Source organism: Crocodylus porosus, unplaced genomic scaffold, assembly GCF_001723895.1.
Source record: "Crocodylus porosus isolate Cpor-Errol unplaced genomic scaffold, CroPor_comp1, whole genome shotgun sequence".
Classification (NCBI taxonomy): domain Eukaryota; kingdom Metazoa; phylum Chordata; order Crocodylia; family Crocodylidae; genus Crocodylus; species Crocodylus porosus.
In genome coordinates this window covers 123,501,682-123,525,763 of record NW_017728931.1, presented here as the reverse complement: position 1 = coordinate 123,525,763, position 24,082 = coordinate 123,501,682, and the positions used below count along the sequence as shown (strand labels likewise).

Sequence of the window (24,082 nt, the reverse complement as noted above, 5' to 3'; positions counted from 1 at the left end):
TAATTTCTTGGAAGTACTATGCATTGAAGTTAAAAGAGTTCCCATTGATGTTCAGAACTTTAAAAAACTGTAGCTTGAGATTTTTGATGCCACAAACATGACCCATGCCACAAAGATGATATCTGGGTGGGTGGATGTCACTGAACACAAACTAGCCTTACCTCCTGAACAAGGTGCCAAGTAAGGCCATGGTTGGTAGAGTACTCCAGTTTCACCTGGTTGTCCATATGAGGAGTAAACTGCTGGCCACAGCCCATCACCAAGTTGAACTGTATCATGTATGATGCTCCAATTTGCATAGACTGTGTTTCAACATAACGCATGCTGGAAGCTAATTTAGAATCTCCTGTAAAACTGAGAGGCACAGGGGGAAAATCAGAATGCATACTTTAAAAAACTCAGATAGCTTATGAAGAACTGCAGTACAACCAGAACATTGCTTATACAAGCATTTTCATTTTGCAAACCATCACATGAGGAAGAGACCTGACCTGGGACCACTTCATATCAGTCAGTCCTGGGGGCTAACAAGAAAGCATTCTTTAGCCCTGGTTTGAGAACCACTAAGCTATAACGTGAGTTATTATTCTACATTGCATTACAGTATTGCCTAGGAACCCGGATCAAGGATCTGTTATTGTACAAAGGAAAAAAAACAATCCATGTTCCAGACAGTTCCTTGTAGTTGTAATTTCATCCATATATTGGGCAGTGAAGGTGACAAAACAGAATTTGGTTCATGCTGCATATATTTTCTAGTTACAAGGACTTTCAGGGGATTCCCTCTGGACTCATCCCCTTATGACAAAGGTAAATTATCTTCTTTGCTATGCAGTCCAAAATGAAGGCAGTAGGTTGGCGGATGACCTCCTCAGCAGCTCAGAGGCTGAGAGAGATCTTGGAATCATAGTTGACTCCAAGATGAACATGAGCCAGCAGTGTAACAGGGCCATCAACAAGGCCAATCACACCTTGTTCTGTATTAGCAGATGCATGACTAACAGTTCAAGGGAGGTGATGCTCCCCTTCTATGCAGCACTGGTCAGGCCGCAGTTGGAGTACTGTGTCCACTTTTGGGCGCCGCATTTCAAGAAGGACATGGAGAATCTGGAGAGGGTTCAGAAGAGGGCCATTCGCATGATTAGTGGCCTCCACGAAAGACCCTATTAGGGGAGGTTGAGGGATCTGGATCTCTTCAGCCTTCACAAGAGACATCTGTGGGGAGACCTTGTAGCTGCCTATAAGTTTATCAACGGAAGACAACACGGAATTGGAGATGCACTATTTACCAGAGCACCCCTAGGAGTAACTAGGAATAATGGGTGCACATTAGTGGAGAGTAGGTTCAGGTTAGACTTTAGGAAGAAATTTTTTACAGTAAGGGTGGCCAGAATCTGGAATGGGCTTCCAAGAGAGGTGGTACTATCACCTAACTTGGAGGTCTTCAAGAGGAAGCTTGATAGTCACCTGGGTGGGGTCGTCTGACCTTGGTCCTCTTTCCTGCCGTGGGCAGGGGGTTGGACACGATGATCCATTGTGGTCCCTTCTGATTTTACAATTTATGAATCTATGAAAAATGTGTTCAGCTCACGGACCTTTTAAATGTTATGATAATCTGATTAAGATAGCTTATAAAAACCAAAATAACATTCTTAGTGAATGTTGTTAGTGTTCACAAGAGACATGCTCCTTTCAGCCTCAGCATTTTGCAAGTCTGAATCCTCAGGATATAAAAATTTGGGACTAGGATCATGCTTTTAAAAAAAGAAAACTATCTGAAAAAGCTACTGAGATATACCCACGTAACAGTAATAATTGAGAAGACAGCAATCTAATTATTGACAGCTACTAGAGTAAAACCCCTATTTGGAAGAATTTTCCCAAAAAATGGAGAAGGAAAGGAGAGAGTGGTGTCCTAACAGACAGTACATGTTATAGGCAAGCACAAATACAAACTGGGAAGGTTAGAAAGCCATGAAATGCAACTCAGAAGTTGAGACAGGGAAAAAGACAACTGTGGCTGATCACCTGGTGGGCCAGTGACAGAGAAAGCATAAGAGCACTCCACAAAAGAAACAAAAAGAAAGAACTATGAAAAGAAGCAGAGTGCTCCTTTACCTCTTTTATTAATAAGATATGTGCTATTTTTTATTCATTGCATAAAGACAAACATTAAATATTTAGGTCAGTTTTTACTGCCTTCTCAATAGCTTTTCATTCCATGTGAAAAATATGATATAATGTTCCATAACACAATTGGAACTGTTTCTCATCTCTAATTTAGAGCTTAAATTATGTGAGGTCTCCTGTCCATATTTTGTTCTTACAATAATATTCAGCTCTTGTATACCCTTTTTTTTATATGAAGTCCAAGGCCACAGAGTCAGGGGCAAATGTTGGGGTTAGAACACAAGGTTTCTTAGTTCTTAGCCTCCAATTTAATTCACAAACCTAGGATACCTTCTGTAGTTCCCTTTCCCCAGACATCATATGCCACAAATGTCATCTACCTTAGAGCTTTAGAAGAAGATACTGAAAGCTGACATTAGTTTTTTATTAGTATCAAATTGGTTTGCTGTTGCTATCTGGTATAAACTTAAGCTTCAGGCTTCTGTTTACTCTTTGACCTTTCTCTTCTGTTGCTTCATTTCCTAAAGCAAGTTCCTTTTTATCCTGTCATACAAAACCATCTAGTCTGTGTAGATTATCATCCAGGAACTGACAGGAGGTCTGGTTTAACTGGGTGTTCAGCACAGGGTATTTTCATAGAGCAATGATCCAGGAAGTAGGAGACTATGATCTTGAAAAAACTGAATTTCAGTTTCTGGATCCACTGATATTTTGTTTCCTTAACAGGACAGACTATTATTTTCAGCTATTCCTTTTGATATTTGTAGTGCTGTAGTATTTGATAGTAATTGTGATATCAGATCAGGATAGGTGACATACAACACACTGCTGAATAGACTAAATGAGAGTCTCTATTTTTTTTTTTTAGAATGGAATGCATCTCCTAAGAATGTGCTGGGATACTATCTGGCCATGTCTACACAAGATGCTACTGTGCAGTGGTTACTGTGCATTTATTTAGTACTTGTTTTTATATTTATTGTATAAAAAAAGTACTAACTAAATGTGCAGTAACCTGAGTTACTCTACAGTAGCACCAGCGAATGCCTCTTCTGTGATGCTACTGTACAGTAGCCTAATACTACTGCACAGTAATGTCATGTCACAGTTCTTGCCATGTGATGCTACTGCACAATAGTACTGGGCTACTGCACAGTCAGTATCTTGTGTAGATGTGGCCCCTGAATTTCTTTTTCACTTCATACTTTCCCATATGTTTTCAAAATGACATGTGCCTCTGAGCATTTAAAAGTTAAAGCACATGTTGGATTGGTTTGACATGATTTTAATTCCCTCTATGCAGCTAGAAGCTTCATGGCTGGTATGGGAAATCAAAGCTTTAGCTATCTCATTCTGGGAAATTTGTGCCAGTACTTCATGCCAATCAGTGTTGTGGGTTAAAATTAATTACTATGATTTGCCAAATCATATTAAATCACAGGAAAACGTTTTGGGCAATAAAACAGTTCAATTGAACAAAAAAGAAGTTGAAAATAGTTAGCCTGGTTGGGTGCATCTACACGTGTGCTTTATTGTGGAGTAGACTAATCCACAGTAAAGTGTCACTAGTTGCATCTACATGATCTACACTGCGCAATACTTTACTATTTGTATAAGCAAGTAGTAAATGACTGCACAATAACCAGAGTTACTGTGTAGCAGCATCACCAAATGACATGTTCATGATGCTGACTGCACAGTAGCCTGAGACTACTGTGCAATAGCCTCACATCATGTTTCCTGCCACACACTGCTACTGTGCTACCACACAGCCAGTGTCTCATGTAGACATGGCCACTGTCTACTCATGCACTGGTATTATGGTGCAGTAAATGGATTGGCTCCACCATAAGACAGTACTTCCTCTGACAGTAATGTCTTATGGTAGAGTAATTAATTGCAATGAAATGCACATGTGGATGGTGACCTAAACGTTAATTGTGCCTGGCCAGCCCAGGTAGCAGGAGACTAGACTCCTGCCTGCCACCTAGCCACATGGCTGCACACTTCTGGCACTCTCATGCCCCAGCCAGCCCCTCTGCTGCCCAACAGCACCACCAGGAGCCCGGGGCTGACTCCCAACCTTGCTGCCAGCCTGGGCCTGTTCAGCCCTGGCTCAAATTGTAGCTGTCTCTGGTGCATGCATAGACACTGCATCTGGGAGCAGTGTACTCCGGATCAAACAGCTCTGGAGTTTCTTGCTTCACATTAATTGCACGTGTGGATGCACCCATTAAGTATTAGCCAGGAAATCCTGCTTCCCAGAACTGAGGAGTGGAAATCTCTTACTCCTAGAATTAGAAATGATGATCTGTTCTTCAGCCTAAGTGGGAACATGGGTGAACTATTTCAGGGCTCATACTCACACTTTAGCATAACCTCTGCTCCCAACAGAAACTTTCCCTTTTCATTAATGGTGGTATATAAGCCTCCCCAAAATCTTATAAGGAAACCTTGTTTTTTCTAGATGGCATTAAAAATCTTTAAAAAAATAGTTCCAATTTAGTATTAGTTTTCTATTTAGTATAGTATATAAGGATAATACACTTTTGTATATTATCTATATAAAATTATACACACGGACTATGTAAATGTATAGTATATGGACACAGTACACATGAATATATATATATCATTATATATCAATATAATGGTAGCAAAATAATAATAAGATAAAGGAAAAGTTTAACATTTAATACAGGTCAAAATTGATATAATTTTTTAAAAATGAAAAAAACCCCATAACACTAATGTAGCACTAAGATACAACTGCTAGGCATCATTAATCTCAAATTCAAAATGAAGTCTCTTACAGGTAAGGAGGCAGTCTATGATGTTCCAAGAGAGATTTTTTCCACTCAGAGGCAGTTACACTATGGATTAATGGAGTCCTTTATAATTTACAAATTGCCTCTAGCAATGTAGCATTAAAAGTATGAGATTTTACTTTCCCATTTCCTTCTCCCTACTTTTCTGCTAATATTTGCACAGGGAAACATGAAACTAGAATAGATTAGGAGATGTTTGAGAATGACTGACTGATCTACCTGATAAAACTAATTAATCAAAAGCTATCCAGGTATACCAGAACAGAAGGTGTTTGGTTTCTTTTTTTATTAATATTTAGCTGAAAACTGATATCTAGCTATGTATATAATTAGAAATGAACAAGCATAGAAATACACAATGCCTGTAGGTACCCTTGAAATAATCACTTTACCTGCAAGCTCTATGAACTAATTGGTACTTCTGGGAATGATATCACAGTGAATGCCAGCCAGTCATTGTATTTGTAAGCTGTAATGGGATTCCTTCATTTATTGCACTTTCAAGGCCAGGACTTTCAGGAATAAATAAAAGCCACATGGAAAAAACTGACTTGTAATGCTGTATTGACCTGGAATAACAACATGATAGCCAGAGTCCGAGCACTCAGACTGGGCCCAATCCTGTTGAAGGTATTATACCGGGAGACACTGTCCCACTGAAGACACCTGTTGCATTATTTTGGATCTTGATAGGTCTGATACATTTAGATAATCCATAAACATAATATATTTTAATTATTTTTATTTCATGAAACGCTATCTCGTGTGCTGCAAATTGTTCTTAAAAGGAAAAGAAAATCAAATAAAACGCATGCAAATTCCAACAATGTATTAAGCAATCAGGGCATAAAGATTTATCCAGTGAAATTACTCTTTACTTGTAGTTCATACTGAGCATGTCTACGTAAGATGCTTACTGTGTGTTAGCCTAATAACACTGTGCAGTAGCGTGCTGGTCAAAAACCATGCTAATAAGTTACTGCGCAATGTTATTAGGCTACTGTGCAGTAAGCATCACAAAAAACAATGTGTGCTCATGCTACTGTGCAGTAAATGTAGTTACTGTACATTCAGTTAATACTTCATTAATGAAGTACTAAACTAAATGTGCAGTTACTACATATTAATGAAAGTGTACATGTGCCCACTGAGTCTGACTTACCGTTTCTCTCTCAGACTGTTCAAGGGCTAGTGAAGCCATAACCTGTCCATTACACTGTAGTAAATTGTAATATCGTCTGGCCTAATGTAACTTGTTCACATACAAGTAATTTATCTGCAGCTAGATAAGCATCCCAGAGAAGAGGTTTCATGTACTTTACATTAAGGTGGACAATTAACTCCTCTCACACAGATGTGAATACTGCAGTTTCATACCATGCTCCCATAATAATGCAAACAAAATTGTACCAAATTAGGCTTGCATATGTCAGTTCCAGAAAAGAAGCGGCATGCTCCATTGTTTTTGAACTGGAATCTCACTGCCCTCAAAGAAGGTCCTGGACCTCTTTCATGTGTTGAATCTGCTTACTATTGGACAAAAATATTATGTTCTGACTGTCACAGAAAATCATTTGTTGTTTTGGTTATATACAACTATAAAACCCTCAAAAGAAATATAATGTATGTGCACGATGACTGATGAAACCCATTTTAAAAGGTATATTTGGAATTATTAGAAAAACTTTCCCAAAACTTTAAGCAGAAATAGTCCAGGATTTACAGATTCTGCACTTGAAATGAAGGTCTCACAGACAATTAGAGGCAATCTTTTCTCCACAGAAAATGTGCTTTAGGATGACATGCTGTAAAATGATTTATAGCATATTGACTATAGTTCTTCTAATGAAAAAGCAATTGTCAGACTTTTCTCAGGAGAACACTCTCTGTGCTACTGTAACCTATGCTCATAGAAAGTCATGACTTCGAAAATGAGAACCAAATGGACTCACAGCTGGGAAAAGCCAACAATAATTAATTTAACTACCAGCCATTTGTACAGATCTGGTATAAGTTAAAAAATTTCCCTTGAGAGAAACAAGGTCAGTGAAGGGTATAGTTCATGTCTTACAGCAAGCCTGAAGAGTACTTAAGCAACATTACAATACACGTATTCCACTGGTTTTACTTGCTGATTTGGTGTAAGAAAGGATTAACATTTTTATATGTACAAAAAAACCTCATGAGTTATTTGTAAATGGGACTCTAAACTTTATTAAGCCTTTTTTAAATTTAAATTCAGAAGAAAATAAAGCAGAAGTTTTGCTTTCCCATCTAATCTTGAAAGACAATATATTATGTTAGTTTTACAGTAACAGAGGGGAAACAATGTCATTAAAGGACTTTCATTCTAGCTCTTTGATTAAGAAGATGCAAACAGTTTGAGCCCTGCCATGTTGTTTCATTTTAATGAGCAGAGAGTACTTTCCTTGTCCTTATTAAAGTAGTTAATGCTGTTTCTACAGCCTCATTATCACTAAAAGAGCACATTCTGTGTTGTTTCCTCAGTCAAGTCAACTCCTTTTAGTTTGAGGGATGATCAGAAAGTCAAATCAGATTCCTCCAGCGTACTTGTTAATAAAACTCCTATGGTGCTGTTCTAGGTGCCCATGGGGATTCTACAATTATTTATATTTCCTTAAGGTTTTCTAATTACTACAATTGTCCTGTCTCAGACTAAATATATTTATACCAGTTAAAGCCACAGTAGCCACAATGTTGATCACACTAAGATGAAACTGTTGTTTGGGTTTTGATCAAGGCACAGAAATTAAATTACTGTTATCTTATATTAACCTGTTATATTTAAAAAGGTCAAAACTTTATTTATGTGGACAGATATCACTTATTTATAAAAAAGAACTTATTCCTGTGCAGTGCCATATAATTAAATTTAAAAGTGTATGTAAAAAGCCACTCAGTTCAAATCAAATGATTCCCTTTAAGTCCCATTGCTATTAATTAGAATTGTCCCATCCATATATATAGGCTGGGCCATACTAACAGAGGTGACAAAGTTCACACCAGGATCCTGAGGTTGCAAATTACTCCAAAATGGAAGTAACAGTTGAAAACTCAAATTGGAACTCTGTTCCATGCCTTCTGCGCCTGAGCATGACACCCACTGAGAGCTGCACTGAAAAGCTGCTGCAGGGCTTTGGGGTATCAGTGTATGCTCCATAGGGTTTCTGGGAGAGAAGCAGAGACAGCAGCTAAATAGATGATGGAATAAAGGCTTGTAATTTACTTTATTTATTCCACATGTAAATCAAGTAGGATATAAGAGAAAAGATTAGGTCTGTTGGCTACCTGACAAGTTCTCTTATATCCTGTTTTTATTTACATCTGGAGTTTAACACAAGCCCCCAATTCCACCTGCTGTTTAGCTTTCCTGTGCAAGTTTCTCTCCCAGAGATCTGTGGTACCAGAAAGCTTTTCTAAATCCATCCCAAATATGTAGTTGGTCCAAAAAAAAAAGATATAACCTGCACCATCTCTTGCCTCCCCAACTAACTTCTTTGTGAGAAAAGCTGCTTCTTGCTTTCTGGTTGGAAAGTGCATAGCACATTTGGGGAAGCTCTCGCAGGGGAATGAATGTGTGTATACTGTCCCCTAGCTAAGTCCTCCCCTGGACCAGAAGTGGAGCTGGAAAGGCTCCCATGCCTTCCTGCAAGCATGGTCACACCAGTCTGGAGAAGGCAGGGGAAGCTGCTTCCATGCCTGCTGAAGATCAAAAGTGAGGGAGCAGCAGCCACCACTCCCTGCCCCTCTCCCAAACCAGGTAGTCCTCAGTTTGGAGAAGAGGGGCTTTGTCAGCTCCCTCTGAATCTCCTCTGCACTCCCCTCACACTTGCCACTCAGTTACGTGACATGGGCAGTGACTTAAAAACTCAGGGGGTGGGACCAGGCTCCAGGAAAGCCTCCTCAACCCCTGGACCTGGGCCTGCTAGCTTTTAAATTGCTGCCTATGGTACACAGCTGGGCAGTGCAGGTAACAAGGGAAAGCCGGAGGGCCTGGGAGCAGTCTTGGGGAGGCTCTCTTCAGAGTAGCAGGGCAAAGCATCTGCCCTCTCCTCACAGTGGAGTCCCAGATTTTGGAGCAGGCTCAGTCTGTTCAGCTCCTGAGCACTAGAAGCAAAGTGGATTGAGATCAGACCAAGCAGACAGTCTCAGGCACCTGGAGCTGGGTGAAGAGAACAGCACTGCCTTTCCTGCTTCTCACTCCACAGTCCAAGAAGCAAGAGCAGCAGGGGGCTGCTTCTCCCTCCATTCTGGTCCGAGACTGAGAGCAGAGCTCAGTCTTCTTGGTCTGAGCACACGCCTCTTGGCTTCTGGGGTCCCCAGTCTGGGGAATGGGCAGTAAACTTTGTTCCACTGCTCCTCTCTCCTTCTGGACCAGTCTTGGAGGGCAACAGAGCAGCAGAGCAAAACCCCCACCCCATTCCCCAAGCCAGACAGTATCAGGTTTGGGGAAGAGGTGGGGAGCAGCAGTGGCTGTTCCTCCCCCCTCCCAACCTGGTCTGGGAGGAGAGAAGAGCAGTCACTGCTGCTCCCTGCCTCTTTCCTAAACTGGACACTGCCTGGCTTAATGAAAGGGCTGGGGGCTTTGCATCACTACTCCCTCTGCTCCACTCTCAGTCTAGGGACAGACATTACACATAAACTGATTTAAGTGATCAGAAACTAGTTTAAACCTGTAACAGAATCAGTGCACATAAACCAGTTTCAAAATGGTTGAAACTGGTTTACGATAAACCTGGTTGAATGCAGTATCAGACTTAACTGATTTGGGTCAAACTGGTTTATGTAATGTCTATCCCAGACGCCTTCCAGGTTTAAGTTAAACCAGAATCCCCCAGCATCCCAGATGCTTTGCAGCCCTGGGTGGGATCCTCTGCTCCAGGGAGCAGAGCTGCCCCTGCCTCTTTGCTCCCTAGCCGAAGTTCCGGCAGAGACTGCAGGCACAGCACGGTCTGCCTTGCTTCCCCCTGCCCACCCCCACCTTCACTGCTTGCTACTCAAGCAGGGACTCCCCTCCCCCTCATCTCCCACAGCACAGACCCCAGCCATGTGGTAGGCTAGCTAATGCTGAGAGATGTCTGTTTGCGTGTGTCTTCAATTTCACTGGTACAGAAAGACAGAACAGTGTCTGCTTAGGGCTTTTTGGAGCTAATCAACAGGTCTGCTGGTAATGTCCCTCTGTTTCTTCCTTGAAAAAGCTGTTTAAGAAGAGCTTGAACTAATGAGAGAGGCTTTTGTTTTGTTGATGGGCCGATAAACAGTTATCTCCCTGCTGGCTCCCTCACCTGTCAAGTTTGCTGCAGACAGTATGAAGAAGCAGGGAGAGTGAGACTGAAAAGCTCAGTATCATCTGATGAAGGGACTTTGATCCCGAAAGCTTGCAGAAAAGGACAATTTTCTTGCCATTTTCCAGTTGGTCTAATAAAAAGGTATCATTTTGGAACTAAGAGTACTAGTTTCTTGTATGTCTTTTTGTCTCAGACCAAGACGGCTATCCAGTACATCCCTGAAACACAGAGGAGGCCGAATTTTAGCTGATTTGGGATTTGCAACTTCAATGCAGAACAAGGAAGTTTTTTTACCTCCCTGCCTGCCATCTGACACCTCTAGGGAAGGAATTCTACCTGATCAACAGATCAAAGAGCTACTCAACACAGCTCACAAAGACACTCTCATGGACCCAGGGACAGCTCCTCTATGCAAAAATGAAGTTTATTTCCTACCTATGGGGACTTTTTACCATCTTGTACTATCTATACTTTTCCCAGAGCCTGACGAAGGGACTTTGAACCACAAAAGCTTGCAGAAAAGGACAATTTTCTTGCTATTTTCCAGTTGGTCTAGTAAAAGACCAACCATTTTGGAACCAAGAGTTCTAGCTTTTGTATGTCTTATCATCAACATATGCATACACTGCACCCTCTTCCCCCACCCCACCCCTTTGCCTCAGAGCGCTAGCTGGGGTCTGGAAACACTCCCGTCCCTTGAGCAATGAGAGGGGAAAAGACTAGGACAGTGCAAGCAGGGTGAGGGTTTATACCCCTCCCTAATCAGAGGTCCTGCCCCCCTCAGCTCAACACTATGGAAGGGAAGGGAAGGGAAGGCTGCTTTAGTGCCCCCCAGCTTCTAGCTTGAGACACTGCAGGCAGGTGCCTAAATTTCTTCAGTCCAAAGGGAATGTCTGTACAGTTGCAAACTAGTTCAACGTAGGCAAGGTAAACTAACCTGCAAAAATTGAATCAATTCAGGCTCAGGTTTGAATATATGTCCCTAGCCTCAGGGACCAGAAACAGAGTGGAGGTGGTTGCTCCCTACCCATTCTCCAGACCCCAGTCTGGGGAAGACACAGAGAATCCTTCTCTGCCAGGAGGAGCAAAGGAGGCACTGCTCCTCACACCTTCCCCAGAACAGATCACCTCAGTCTCTGGAAGGTGAGAAGAACAGGGGAGAGGAAGCTGAACACCTGCATACTCCCTCTCCTGGAAAGATTTCTATCTGTGGAAATTTCTCCCCAGCATAAATGAATATCTGTTGGGGATGGAATGATCTAGTTGGGGATGGTCCTGCTTTGAGCAGGGGGTTAGACTAGAGGACCTCCTGAGGTCCCTTCCAACCCTAATTTTCCATGATACTGTGATACATAGCTTAGGTCACTGGTTGTGTTCTTATTGGCGTGTACATGAGATACGATTACTACAAGTGGAAAGATTCATTTGCAGAAATTAACTAACAGGACAATGAAACAAAATGATCTCTTTATACAACTGACATGTATTATATTAAATTAAATAGCTGAATGCAATATTCAAGGTTCTTACCAAAGGGTCCAGTCATGGCCACAATATGGTTGAACGTTTCCCAGATAGAATCCCAGAGACTGAGTCACTTCAACTAGATTTGTGAAGTCCAGACTAATGCTGTTGAAAAGCACAGATGTCATGATGATCTCATCAACAGCCCATACATCTTCACCCTGAGAAGAGTGATATGGCTGCCACCATCTGAACTGAATACCAAATTGTCTTGCATCCTCTGGTAGCTCCACAGATATTATTCTGGAAAACAAATAAAATTCTTATTTGAACTAGAAATATACATAATAATTCTGTGGGGAATCTACTCTTTATCATGAGATCGTCTTTTATTTTAAACTGTCTGCAGATTTGAAATTCTCTGGGCTAAATTTAGCATATAGTTTACATTGGCTTCTGCTGGTGTGAATATGGGAAGAAAAAGGACTCAGTCTCGTTCTCTGGGTGGCTGTATGTTGGAAAAGCAGTAGTGGGTGAATACCCATCACCTCTACTCTACTCTGGGCCCACAAGAGACCCATATAGGCCAAAAACAGAAGGGTACAGCAAAGGACGCCAAAGGTTTAATTGATTCAGTGCATCCTCACAATAGTTTCTGCCACACTGCTACAACATTGGCGTAGATCAGAAAGCTGTCCTTTCACATCAGCAGCATGGAGAGAAGGCAAGTGAATGCAACAGCTCTTGCCACCCTAGAGCTGAGCCTGAACTGCAACATGAGGGTCCATTTACAACTCCCAGCAACAGCTTCAGGGTTTCAGACCTTAGAGACTTTTTTCTGGATCTGATTAGATTTATCTAGGTACTTTGTTTCTGTGCCTTACTTTGCAATATGGGACTACTTTACATTTCAAATCTATTTCTATTGCCACCTAGGATGAAGTTATTTGTTCACCTCTTTGGTCCTAGAAGATCTAACCTTAGCAAATTTGCACTTCCAGATGACAGATTAATCCTGTCATTAAGAGAGATTATGTGTAGTTTTGTATGGTATTCACATTTCTTTTATTGCTGCATAGAGATGTTATCACGAGTCAGTCCCGTGAGTTTATCACGGTGTGCAAAGTCACTTGATTTGTCATGGCATCTATGACAACAAACCTGCAATTGATAAACTGTGAAAAAATTAAGAATAATATCTAATTTCCAGGAGCAATTATTGTATACAGCAGCAGGGAGCATACATTAATTGCCATGGCAATGACATATTCTTGAAAGTTCCATAAATCACAAGTTCCATGCTGCCCATACAAGGTGATATTTGAGGCAGAATGGCTAAAGGGACATTTGTCTCCATCGGTGTGCAAGTAAATGCTGGTAAAGGGGTTTCAGTAAACTCATGCTGAGGCTGGTGTTTTTCTTCTTTAAAGAGTAAATGTAAACAAAATGACAGGGGCAATGAACTGGAAACATCATTTTCTATTTTTAGCATCAAATTTTTCCAGATTTTCTGATTATCCAAAATGCATGCTGCAATTTTTTGTTCCCTGTGATGTGTGAAATTGTTCTGTAGCTTTAGTCTTCTTTGCACAAAACAACACCATTAAAAATTGCTTGCTAAACTATCCCTTGTAAAGCCTAATTTATTTATTCAAACTGCCATGTAATGTCACATTCATTTTAACGAAAGAACATGTTAACTGATTAGTAGAAAAAATCAAACTGTGAGACAAAACAAGTGACTTTGGGAAGCACTGATAAATGAATGCAGAACACAAAACGTGGTTTGCAAGGACTTCATAACTGTTTCCTGACTTTGCTCAGGTTTTAGGCTCAAGCCTATGGCTTCTGGGACAAGCAAGCAAGGCTACTTTGTAAACAGGTAACAGGAAAGAACATCTGAATCTTTAAACAAGGTAGTAACAGTGTTACATCAGAAATGATACTAGACGATAGTATCCCAAAGGTGAGTAAACTGCCTTTGCACAAGTACACCTTATGAAGACTTGGGGCTTCACCTGTGAAGCAACTTCACAACCATAACTCAGAGTTGCACCAGTGCCTGTAGACTCTTCTCTTTGCCTTCCAAGAGGGTGTTTTTCAAGTGATCAGTTTAGTTAAGTCAAATCACACTGATTGAACTTGCAGATGGGTGGCATCTCTTTGAATTGCCTTTTTTTGCAGCTATAGTATTCCCCAATCTTTGGCACAAGAACTATCCTGGTTCTAGGGCTTTCAAGGACTTACGAGACTAGTTTGCAACATAGCCAGTCACCTTCTTCATGCAAGTAGTTCCACACAATTCTAAGAAACTTTATGTGGGGGATGTAACCCCTTTATCACCAAGTTTGGCATCCTATTCCTAAGCTCTGTTTTTGTTTGAAAGGAGCACAAAATGGACAATAGGGAACAAAGATTAACTCCAGACCACCTTTCTTCTCATCTTGTCTGATGATTAGGGAGAAAGCTGTAAAAACACTTGTCAGAGAAAAAGTAAGAGAAGACAGAACTCCTTACTTGGGAAGACAGGGCGGTACAGAGAAGCCAAACCCAGGTGGCACTCTCAGCTGGGGTTTTATTTTTTCTTGTAAACTTATTTTGATTCCTTAAGGTTAAGACTTTGATAACCATGACAGCATTTGCCCATTGAATAATCCCACTAGTTTTATTCCCCCTTGAATTGGATTCTGATTTATCTTTGATTTTAAATCTAAGATATATTTCAGTTAGGAATGTGCAAAAATGCATTTTCTTTCTTTACTTTAAAACACTGCTCAGTGACTCTTGCTCCTCCCTATTTAACTCTATTTTACAAATAAGGAAATTCAGGGACTAGGAGATTAAGTGACTAGTTCAAAAGCACACTGGAAGTCTGTGTCAGAAATAAGACCCAGTTTCCCATGTCCCTGTGTTAACCATAAGACCGACCTTTTATCCAGGCCAAATAAATCCTTGTCCATAAGGAGTATCAAATCTACAGACAGCAGCCGGGCATTTCATTCTTACTGACTGTCAAAGGGACAGTAAAGCACAGAGCTTTATCCTTATCCTCTAATAAAGTGAACTAAGCTGAACAGAACTGCCAGTGCAGAGAATGGGCTACCAAGTACACTGTTACCCAGCACATAGCACAATGCACTGCATAGCTGGAGGGTGATGTCTTCTTAGCACCCAGAACACGTCTATTCCTGTACCTGTTGTTGGATTCTTTTTTTTTAAAGCTCATTTTTATCACTGAAGAAGTCACTTCTCCTATATAGAAATAGCAGTAACTGAAAGTCCTAAAAGTAGGCACCACACACACCACTGATTAATTGATGATAATGGAAATGTTGATGTTATTTCACTTGCCTGTTAAAATACTCCTGAGGCAGGGGGCTAATGGAACTCAGAGGGGCTGGTGTTAACTACATATAGTACATATGTTAGCATGAGGAACCTGAATGGATCTACACTAACAGCAGCTTCTCTCCTCTGACTTTGATTTCTGGGAGATAAAGAAAGGGAATTCATGCTGATGGTTCTTCTGCCACGGAGAAGAAAGGTATTTTTACTGCCATTGCCAAACACCATTAGATTTTTTTTTAAAAAACCAGCTGAGAGACCTTTGCTCTGATCTCATTCTTTCAAGCTATGCGCATACCTAATATTGAAAAGCCACCACTGTTCTGCTTAGAAGAAAAATGTAGCTGTCAAATGGAAGCAGATTAAATGCACCTTTTCAGCAGAACATTACATGTATAATTATTTTTCATGTGACTGAAGATTAATTAAATTTCTGAATACAGACTGGTTGCCAAACGTTACAGTGGTCCATCTAGGTAACAAAAAAATGATGATATTTTTAGACAACTTAATATATAAAAGAGAAGCCTTCTTCATGTTCTTAATCATACTTATTGTCAGCATAATATTCAGGTTTAATAATGGTTAATTTTTTATATCTTATGTGGCACAGTGTACATATACCATGAGAATACCTTTTTAACCTATATGTTTTAAAAATGGTGGGTATATATTGAGCCTTATTCTTAGTCCCATCAAAACAATGGAAATTAAACTGCTTCTGGTGAATCTTGAAAAGAAAAAAAAGCCTATGCATCAAAGGAATATACTACATTTATGTCTCAAATGTCATTAAAATAAAATCCCATGTATTTTCCTTATTATTATAAAAAATTAATACCACTATATATTAAAAACCTCTAGGGAAATATAATTCCTACTGCTACAATCCTAAAAAATTTAGGAACACCACCATATAAAATATATATGCAACTATAATAAAGGAAGTGAAAGAAAACTTTGAAGAAGAGTTATTAGTATTTGAGCTCATAAGATCATTCTTTAGGACATATTTAAAACTTCAGAAATTAAAGCCACACAATAAAGGCTCCACCAATGGCAGTCACAGCTCTCAACTTTATGAAGTATTTCTTATTGCTCCCAAGAAATATTGTTAACATATTTTTTTAACTTTATACTGTTCCTAGTCATGTCTTTTATTGTCTTGTTACTACACTAGCATGAAAAAAAACAAATCCTTCCTTGGCAAAGGCCAGTCTGTGTTGGATAAATATATCTTTAAATTATATTTAATCAATCAGGATTAAGGCGAAACATATGGATGCCTTGGAAATTAATGCTGCAATTTTCATTTAGCCCCTGTTCAAGATACAGGATGAAAAAACATAAAAGTTGCCAATTCTGCAGTACACCTAGGCACATATGTAACTGAGTTCAGTGAAATTTATCATGTGCTTATTACGTATGTGCTTAGATGCTTCCCTCAATTGAAGAGAGACATGGCTGGTCAGAGGATGGTAGCATAAATCCACAATTAACAGTGGTACTTAATGGAAAGGTTGTGGATGTCCCATGAACTGCAGAAGCTTCCTGCAATCTTTGCAATAAATTTGTGTTCAGACCACACTCTGACCTCTCAAGCTTCTAGCTCAAGTGGATGATGCAGTATGATGTCAAGGGTTTTGAAACAGTGCATGTTTTGCCTTATCTTCTCCCCTTAGCTGTATTTTCTGTCCTTCCTCAATCTGCTACAAGACTGAAGATTCAGAGTGAAATTATGTTCCCTCTCATCCTTCTGCCCTTTGTTCTACCAGGTCAACAGGAGTCTTGGTTTCTGGTATCTTTTTTTTTTTATAACACAAATGGAAAAAAACGGAATGTGTCCAAAATTGGTGCATATGTTTGTGGAGAGAGATGAAGGTGTCCTGCTAAACAGAAGGAGGGGGAAGTCTGTGATGTGTCTCCGCCAATGCTAGGATAAAGAGGGGCCATCCAGATTCCTCCTGAGGCTCAAGCTGTCACTGCAGAATGCTCAGTCAGCTAGAAGTAACCTATGCCTTACACCACCTCTGGCCCCCCTCCAGGTTTAGCAGCTTGGTTTGAACTGTCCCAGGGGATGGAGGATTCAGATTTAATGATTTATAACTGTATTAGGAAAAATGGATGGTTTGGGTTTTTTTGAAGGAAAAATCACTGATGCTCATGTGCTGTTCACCTTTCCTTATTAGAGCTTCAAAATATACTTGGAACAACTTGTTTGTTCTCTTGAGGATAAAAATCATTCTTTGTGGAAGCATATGCACCCCCACTGAAGACAATTTGCTTGCACATCAAGTCTGAGTTTGACTGCCAATGCCCAGGGCTCAGTGCTGTGAATACACTGGTTTTCAGTAATGTAGAAAATTGGCCAGGGTACAGTATATAAAATTAGCTCCCCTACATCTCAGTGCAAATGAATTTACACAAACCACTGCTTCAATACCTTGGCTCATGGTAGTTGAGATAAGAATAATGTTCCAGTAGTTTCCATGTAATCCCATTGTCATATGAATAGTGCAGTAACACTCCTTCCCCAGGCTGATCAGGAGCCTTGCAGGTACTTAGTACAGACTTGCTTCCCAGGCGCAGAGTGAACTGGAGGAACCTAGATTGGAATGATATCAATATTTTCAGTATACCATCTATATTGTGTTTTTTCCTAATCACATTTTCTGATCTGAAAAAAGAGACAAAATATGATAAAACCACTTATCGGTCTTTGTAGCTGAAATTGTTTTTAAAGTCAAGTAATGCAATGTGGCGTATATATTTTTAAAATGCCAATCATTACAGCATTTAATTATTTAGTAGGCTCTGGAGGGGAGGAGGAGAACCTGAATGGATCTAATCAGCTGCCACAAGCTGTCAAATAAATACAACCTTATAAATAATTAATCAGCACTTGGCTCTGACACTTAGTTTTGATATTAACATTTCATATTTTCCAACCTGGCTGTACAATAATTGCCCCCAAACCTGTTTAATACTCACGTTATTTACAAATCTGGAACAGTGAAAGGACTGCTACTTTTTCCTTACAATCAAAATTAAAACACAAAACAAAGTGTTTCAAAACGTTTATCATTGTGCTACAATAGTGGTTAAACAAAGGCAAGTATTATAATCCCTAAAAACCAAACCCACAGATTACTATTCCAAATATAGTTTCTAAATTTGTCTACATCCTGTTGCCAATCTGTTGTATTCACCTGGACTGTGAGCTGTCAAGAAAAGAAGTGATAAGCTGACGCCTTCCATCTTTGTTAAAAACCAAGGCCTTCCCACTTGCGAGCACTCCACAGCCAAAACTAACTTCAGCACCACGGATAGAGTAAAAATTGTGATAAGAAGAGAGCCTTGAGTTGCCAAAGCTTTCTGAAATAAACATTGGGAATGTCTGAGAGGCCATTTCACATGCAGGACCTGAAAAGCCAGGATCACACCTGTAAACAGGATAAACAAAACAATCAACATTGACTTAATGTTATGGTTCCCTTTTGTTTTTCCTGTAGAAAATCAGGTAACAGTTTTGCATCCAAACATAAGTTGTAAACGTTTAGACCTTAAAAATAAAGCCTAAATGCTATGCTCTTTTCTAAATAAATTATACTTCATGGAAATATTCTATGGACAATGTTTTTTGTCTGTTTTTATGACAATGTTTTTTGTCTGTTTTTGTTTTTTGTCAATGTTTTGTTCTGGTCTGTTTTGTTTCTTCCCTGCTTAGAAAGAAATCTCACATGCATGTAAAAAGAGATCAATATCTTCATCTAAAACAAAAATATAGAAGTGCTTTGTTTTCTTTTTGGTACAAAGATGTCTCTAAGGCCCCTTCTACATGTTACTTAAGGTGTGCTTAACCAGTTAATTATGCCTTATGTTATGACCCAGCCACACGTTCAACCAATCAATGGCATGATAAAGCAAGCAATAAGCTACAAAGATATTCCACAAAAACTGTAGGCTGTTCTAATCATGGCATTAATTGAACATGGGCTCAATTAACTGAATATGTGCTCAACATGTGCCAACTGCTCCCCTGCAGCTGGGAGCCCATGAATTGAGGCGCTCCCAGCCACAGGCAGCTGCAAGGCTCGCAGTTGTGGTACCATTCCAGGCACTGCCCCCACTGTGAACCTCACCAGCTGTGGGGCCCGCAGCAGGAAGATCACTACTTCCTTGGGAGCCTTGTGAGGTGCTGAGCTCACAGCAGGGGTAGCACCGGGAACACTGGTGCTGCTGTGAGCCTTGCTGCCTGCAGGGCTCACAGCAGGGCAGTGTCACTGGCTGCTGTGAACTTCATCAGCTGCAGGGCTTGCAGTAGGGGCAACATCATTGGCTCCAGGGTTCAGAGTGGGGGCAGTAGGGAGAACACTGCTACAAGCTTCATCAGCTGTGGGGCTCACAGTGGCTGCAGCATTCTTCCCCACCGCAAGCCCTGCACCTGATGAGCTGGTAGTGGAAGCAGTGTTTCTGGGGCTATTCCTGCTGTGAGCCATCAGGTGTGGGGCTCACAGCCATGGGAGCTGGTGCAGGGGGAGCTTGGGAACCTGATATTAGGCTCACCCTGCACTGGTGATAAGGTGTGATGGGATCTAGTGCACAATCCCACAGTCATACCTCCTGCCATGAACATGTGGTACAGAAGAGGGTGCAATTGTGTGGATCTCACATTAGATCCCACTGTGCCTTTACCCGCACATGTAGCGGGGCCGTAACACTACAGGCTGGCTCATGTGCCAAGTTATTATCTTACTTATATTTGCAGCTTGTCAAACATGATTATAGCTAGCAATAAAACATAACTCAGCATGTGACTGAGCTCACTCTAATACCTGAATATAATTAACCTAACATTTCCAATATGCCCAGTGACTTTGACTGCCTTGCTGCCTTGGGTTAAGACCCCTTGAAGAAGCTTATTTTTCAAAAAGCACAAGAGTGCTGACCCTCTAAAATTCAACTCCTTTTGGCTAAGTCTACCAACACTACAAAGATAAAGACTATATTCTGTTCATTATTGGCACAACTAATGAAAAAGTGATGCAGCCACAATTTATCATAAAAAGGATGTAAACCATATGTAATTAATATTTCTTGAGTGTAATGCAGTGCATTCAAAAGGAATGGGAAGTCAGACCCTTTCTGGGTTAATTATACAAGAAAATTATTAAACAAAGTGCCAAAATTACTAAAAACACTGTAATTTAGAAAGATTAAACTTTATCAAATGCTACGTTATTTGATTTTTTAGCTGTATAGTATTACCAATGAAACGAAGAATTTTATAAATGTTAGAGTACAAAATGAACTACCTGACAAAAAGCAAACATACTAACACTTGAATTATTAGAACCCTTACTTGCAGCCATTTCTAGTGCATTGTCCTCGCCCTGAGCAGAATTTGAGGCAAGATGGACCAATATAAACTGCAGAGAAGAGAAATGAGTTGAATGAAAAGCTGTATTACGTGACAAACAGAAGATAGCCAACACCAATATATGGATTATAATAATCATTATCATCATTAAAACTCCTACTATTACTAATAAAAATTTTGTATTGGTATTCCAAATCATGCATTTGTATTCTACTTGCTTCCGTTTCTAGTGCATTGTCCTAAAGACTATAGACTTACCTTGACTTTATCATACTTTTGTTTCCCTGAACTTGTACTGACAGTTACATTTCACATTTCCCTACACAGTTACTCACCTTTACTGACTTTCATACTCACCAGTGTTTTGACATCTAATCGTGTATGTATCCATGCACTTAGCCTCCATTTTTTCTTTATTTCTGACATAATGTCACTATTTCTAAAAGCAAGCATTAATTTTGCCTTGGAAATGTGGAGTTGATACTAAATCCCATTAAAGTGAATAAGGAAACAATATCATAAAAAAGTAATGAGAATTAACTACTTCATTAGCACTCTCTCTCTCTTTCTATATATACACATACTTATACAAACACACACACAAACATATATGTATACTTGAGACACATGTTCATATTTGTTTATATATGCATATATATAAATATGTGTGTGTGTTTGTGTGTATATACTTGCTGAGGGGCAAGTTATGCCTGATGAACCTGATTGCTGTCTATGCTGAGATGACTGGCTTTGTGGATGTGGGGAGACCAGTAGATGTGATATATCTTGATTGTAGCAAGGCTTTTGATACAATCTCCCACAACATTCTTGCAGACAAGCTAAGGAAGTATGGGTTGGATCAATGGACTGTAAGGTGGATAAAAAACTGGCTGGAGCATCAGGCTCAGAGGATAGCAATTAATGGCTCAATGTCTAGTTGGCAGCTGGTATCAAGTGGAGTGCCCTAGGGGGTTTGTCCAGGGGCCAGCTTTGTTCAATGTCTTCACCAACAACCTGGAAGATGGCACGGAGTGCACCCTCAGCAACTCTGCAGTTGACACCAAGCTGGGAGGAGTAGTAGATATGCTGGAGGGTACAGCTACGATTCAGAGTCACCTAGATAAATCAGAGTATTGGGGCAAAAGGAATTTCATAAGGGTTCAACATGGACAAGTGCAAAGTCCTCCACTTAGCATGGAACAATCCCATGCACTGGTACAGGCTGGGAACTAACTGGCTGGGCTGCAGCTCTGCAGAAAAGGACCTGGGGGTTACAGTGGACAATAAGCTCAGTATGAGCCAACAGTGTGCCCTTGTTGCCAAGAAGGCTAATAGCATCCTGGGCTGCATTTGTAGGTGTGCTGCCAGTATGTCAAGAGAAGTGATTATTCCCCCGTATTCAGCACTGGTGAGGCTACATCTGGAGTATTGTGTTCAGTTCTGGGCCCCTCACTGCTGAAAGGATGTGGATAAATTGGAGAGTCCAGTGGAGTGTGACAAAAATGGTGAGAGGGTTGGGGGACATTACTTATGAGGCAAGACTGAGGGAACTGGGTTTATTTAGCCTAGAGAAGAGGAGACTTAATAGCAGCCTTCAATTACCTGAAGGGTAGTTCCAAAGAGGATGGAGCTAGACTGTTCCCAGTGGTGACAGATGACAGAACAAGGAGCAATGGTCTTAAGTTGCAGCAAGGGAAATTTAGGTTAGATATTAGGAAGAATTTTCTCACTGGGTAAGTAGTGAAACTCTGGAACAGGTTATGCATAGAGGTGGTGAAAGCACCATCCTTGGGGGTTTTCAAAACCCAGCTACACAAACCTTTGGCTGCGATGATCTAGTTGGGGTTGGTCCTACTTTGAGCAGGGGGTGGACTACATGACTTCCTGAGGTCCCATCCAACCATAACTTTCTACGATTCTATGATCTACATTACAGATTATTAGATTTATAGACTGAGAGATAGATCCAGCTATATTTATTTTATAGGTATATTAGATGTGATATGCATCATTTAAAATGTAAATATATAAACATAAATATCTTTCCAGGTACATATAGATAGATAGATAGAAGTAGCCTGGCAGTTTTAAGCTTTTTTACATTTGCTCTGGAGGTGGTGGGGAGGGTGGTGTTTTAGTTAGAGTGGCTCCGAGAGCCACTCTAGTTAAGACACCACAGCCTCTTGTGTATCAGCATCCCTGTGTTTCAAAATGGCACCAGGGGCACTTGAACTAAATCTCATTTGATGAGCTGTAGTTCAAGCACCTCTGCCACCATTTTGAAGTGTGGGGTTTGCTGATACATGAGATGTGGGAGGTTGCTGGAGCACAGTAATTACCACACTCCAGCAGACTCAATTAATCTAATGGATTACAGTGTGTCAGATCAGCCTCTGCACTCATGTACAGGCATCCAGAGGTACTTGATTAAATGCACATTAACTAAAGCATGTTAATGCACATTTACATCTGCCCACTGTCTGCTAACTTCACATAAGAAGGAAGCACATTTAACAAACTGCAAATCCTGAGGCTTATGACATTGCCAAATGTGTGTTTACTAAGCGTAGTCCATGGATATTCTACTCAAATTATACGTGATGATGATGAATACTAACTATTATCAATTGCCCACATATTTCCAAGGATTGGTCCAATTTGTTTCCATCGAATCCTCGTGTTTTCGGTTAATGCCGCATTGGGAAGGGGAACAGTTATCCGGCTCCACCTGAAATACATTTAACACAGGTTCCTACCTTTTAAAATGATAGTGGCTAAGCATCTGTATGAATTTCAGAGGTCTTTATTTTACTCAGAAGAATACTAAGCATATGATATACACATGGGCCTAAATTTCACTTTCACACATCAATTTGGAAAGTGCAAATGAAAGCAGAATTGTTGGCACAGCAAAATTATTTACTGTGTACTGTGCAGTATATGTTATTTAAAACACTGTAAAAAAATCACTCATTTCTACTCACAGAAGTAAAGTTATCACAACCTTAGCAATGGATCTCTCCAAAAGCTATGGGCTCCCCTTAAGCTACAGACTGAATTAAACTCTTGGTTGAGGCCCCAGAGAGGGGGTGTAGGAATTATTTGACACAGACCCAACCACCCAGTCTTGTGACAAGATCTTGTTCATACTGCAGCTTCTACTTGTTTTAAGTATTTGCATGACCACCAGATGCCCATATTATTCAGCTACCTCATGTCTGTTCTACATTAAAGCCAGCTATTGTGGCACCCAAGAGTCTTATAGCAACACTTACTATGCTCCCTACCCCAGTCATACCCATGACAAGACCTTATTCTGAGGGGGAAAGAATGGTGGGATTGTAAATATCTGTGACACCAAGGTTCCTCACCCCTATGTGAGAGGAACACTTTGGCAGTCACTTTTCATTGGTAGTGTAGTTAAGAGTATAAGTAAAGGGCCTTCCTCCTTTCCTCTGTTATATTAGCACATAATTAGGCATTGGTGACATGGAGGGGGTGCACATGGGTGCACGTAGACCCCCTGGAAGTGCCAGCCATGAAACTGGAAGTCCCTGCAGAAGTGTACTTCCAGTTTCACTGATCAGTTGCTGCCCCTCCACCCCCGTTGGCAAGCTGATGCCCCG

At 40.4% G+C, this 24,082-nt stretch overlaps 1 protein-coding gene across 1 annotated transcript in view; it reads right to left on the bottom strand.

Moving 5' to 3' along the window:
• RELN (reelin) overlaps positions 1-24,082 on the bottom strand; it is a 560,682-nt gene that overhangs the window by 147,386 nt on the left and 389,214 nt on the right. Inside the window, exons 16-21 of the mRNA XM_019543587.1 lie at positions 23,075-23,184; positions 20,439-20,505; positions 18,286-18,519; positions 17,520-17,681; positions 11,798-12,034; positions 162-354 (exon numbers count right to left, since the gene is read on the bottom strand). Of these exons, the coding sequence (XP_019399132.1) occupies positions 162-354; positions 11,798-12,034; positions 17,520-17,681; positions 18,286-18,519; positions 20,439-20,505; positions 23,075-23,184 (1,003 nt within the window). The remainder of the gene's footprint in view (positions 1-161; positions 355-11,797; positions 12,035-17,519; positions 17,682-18,285; positions 18,520-20,438; positions 20,506-23,074; positions 23,185-24,082) is intronic.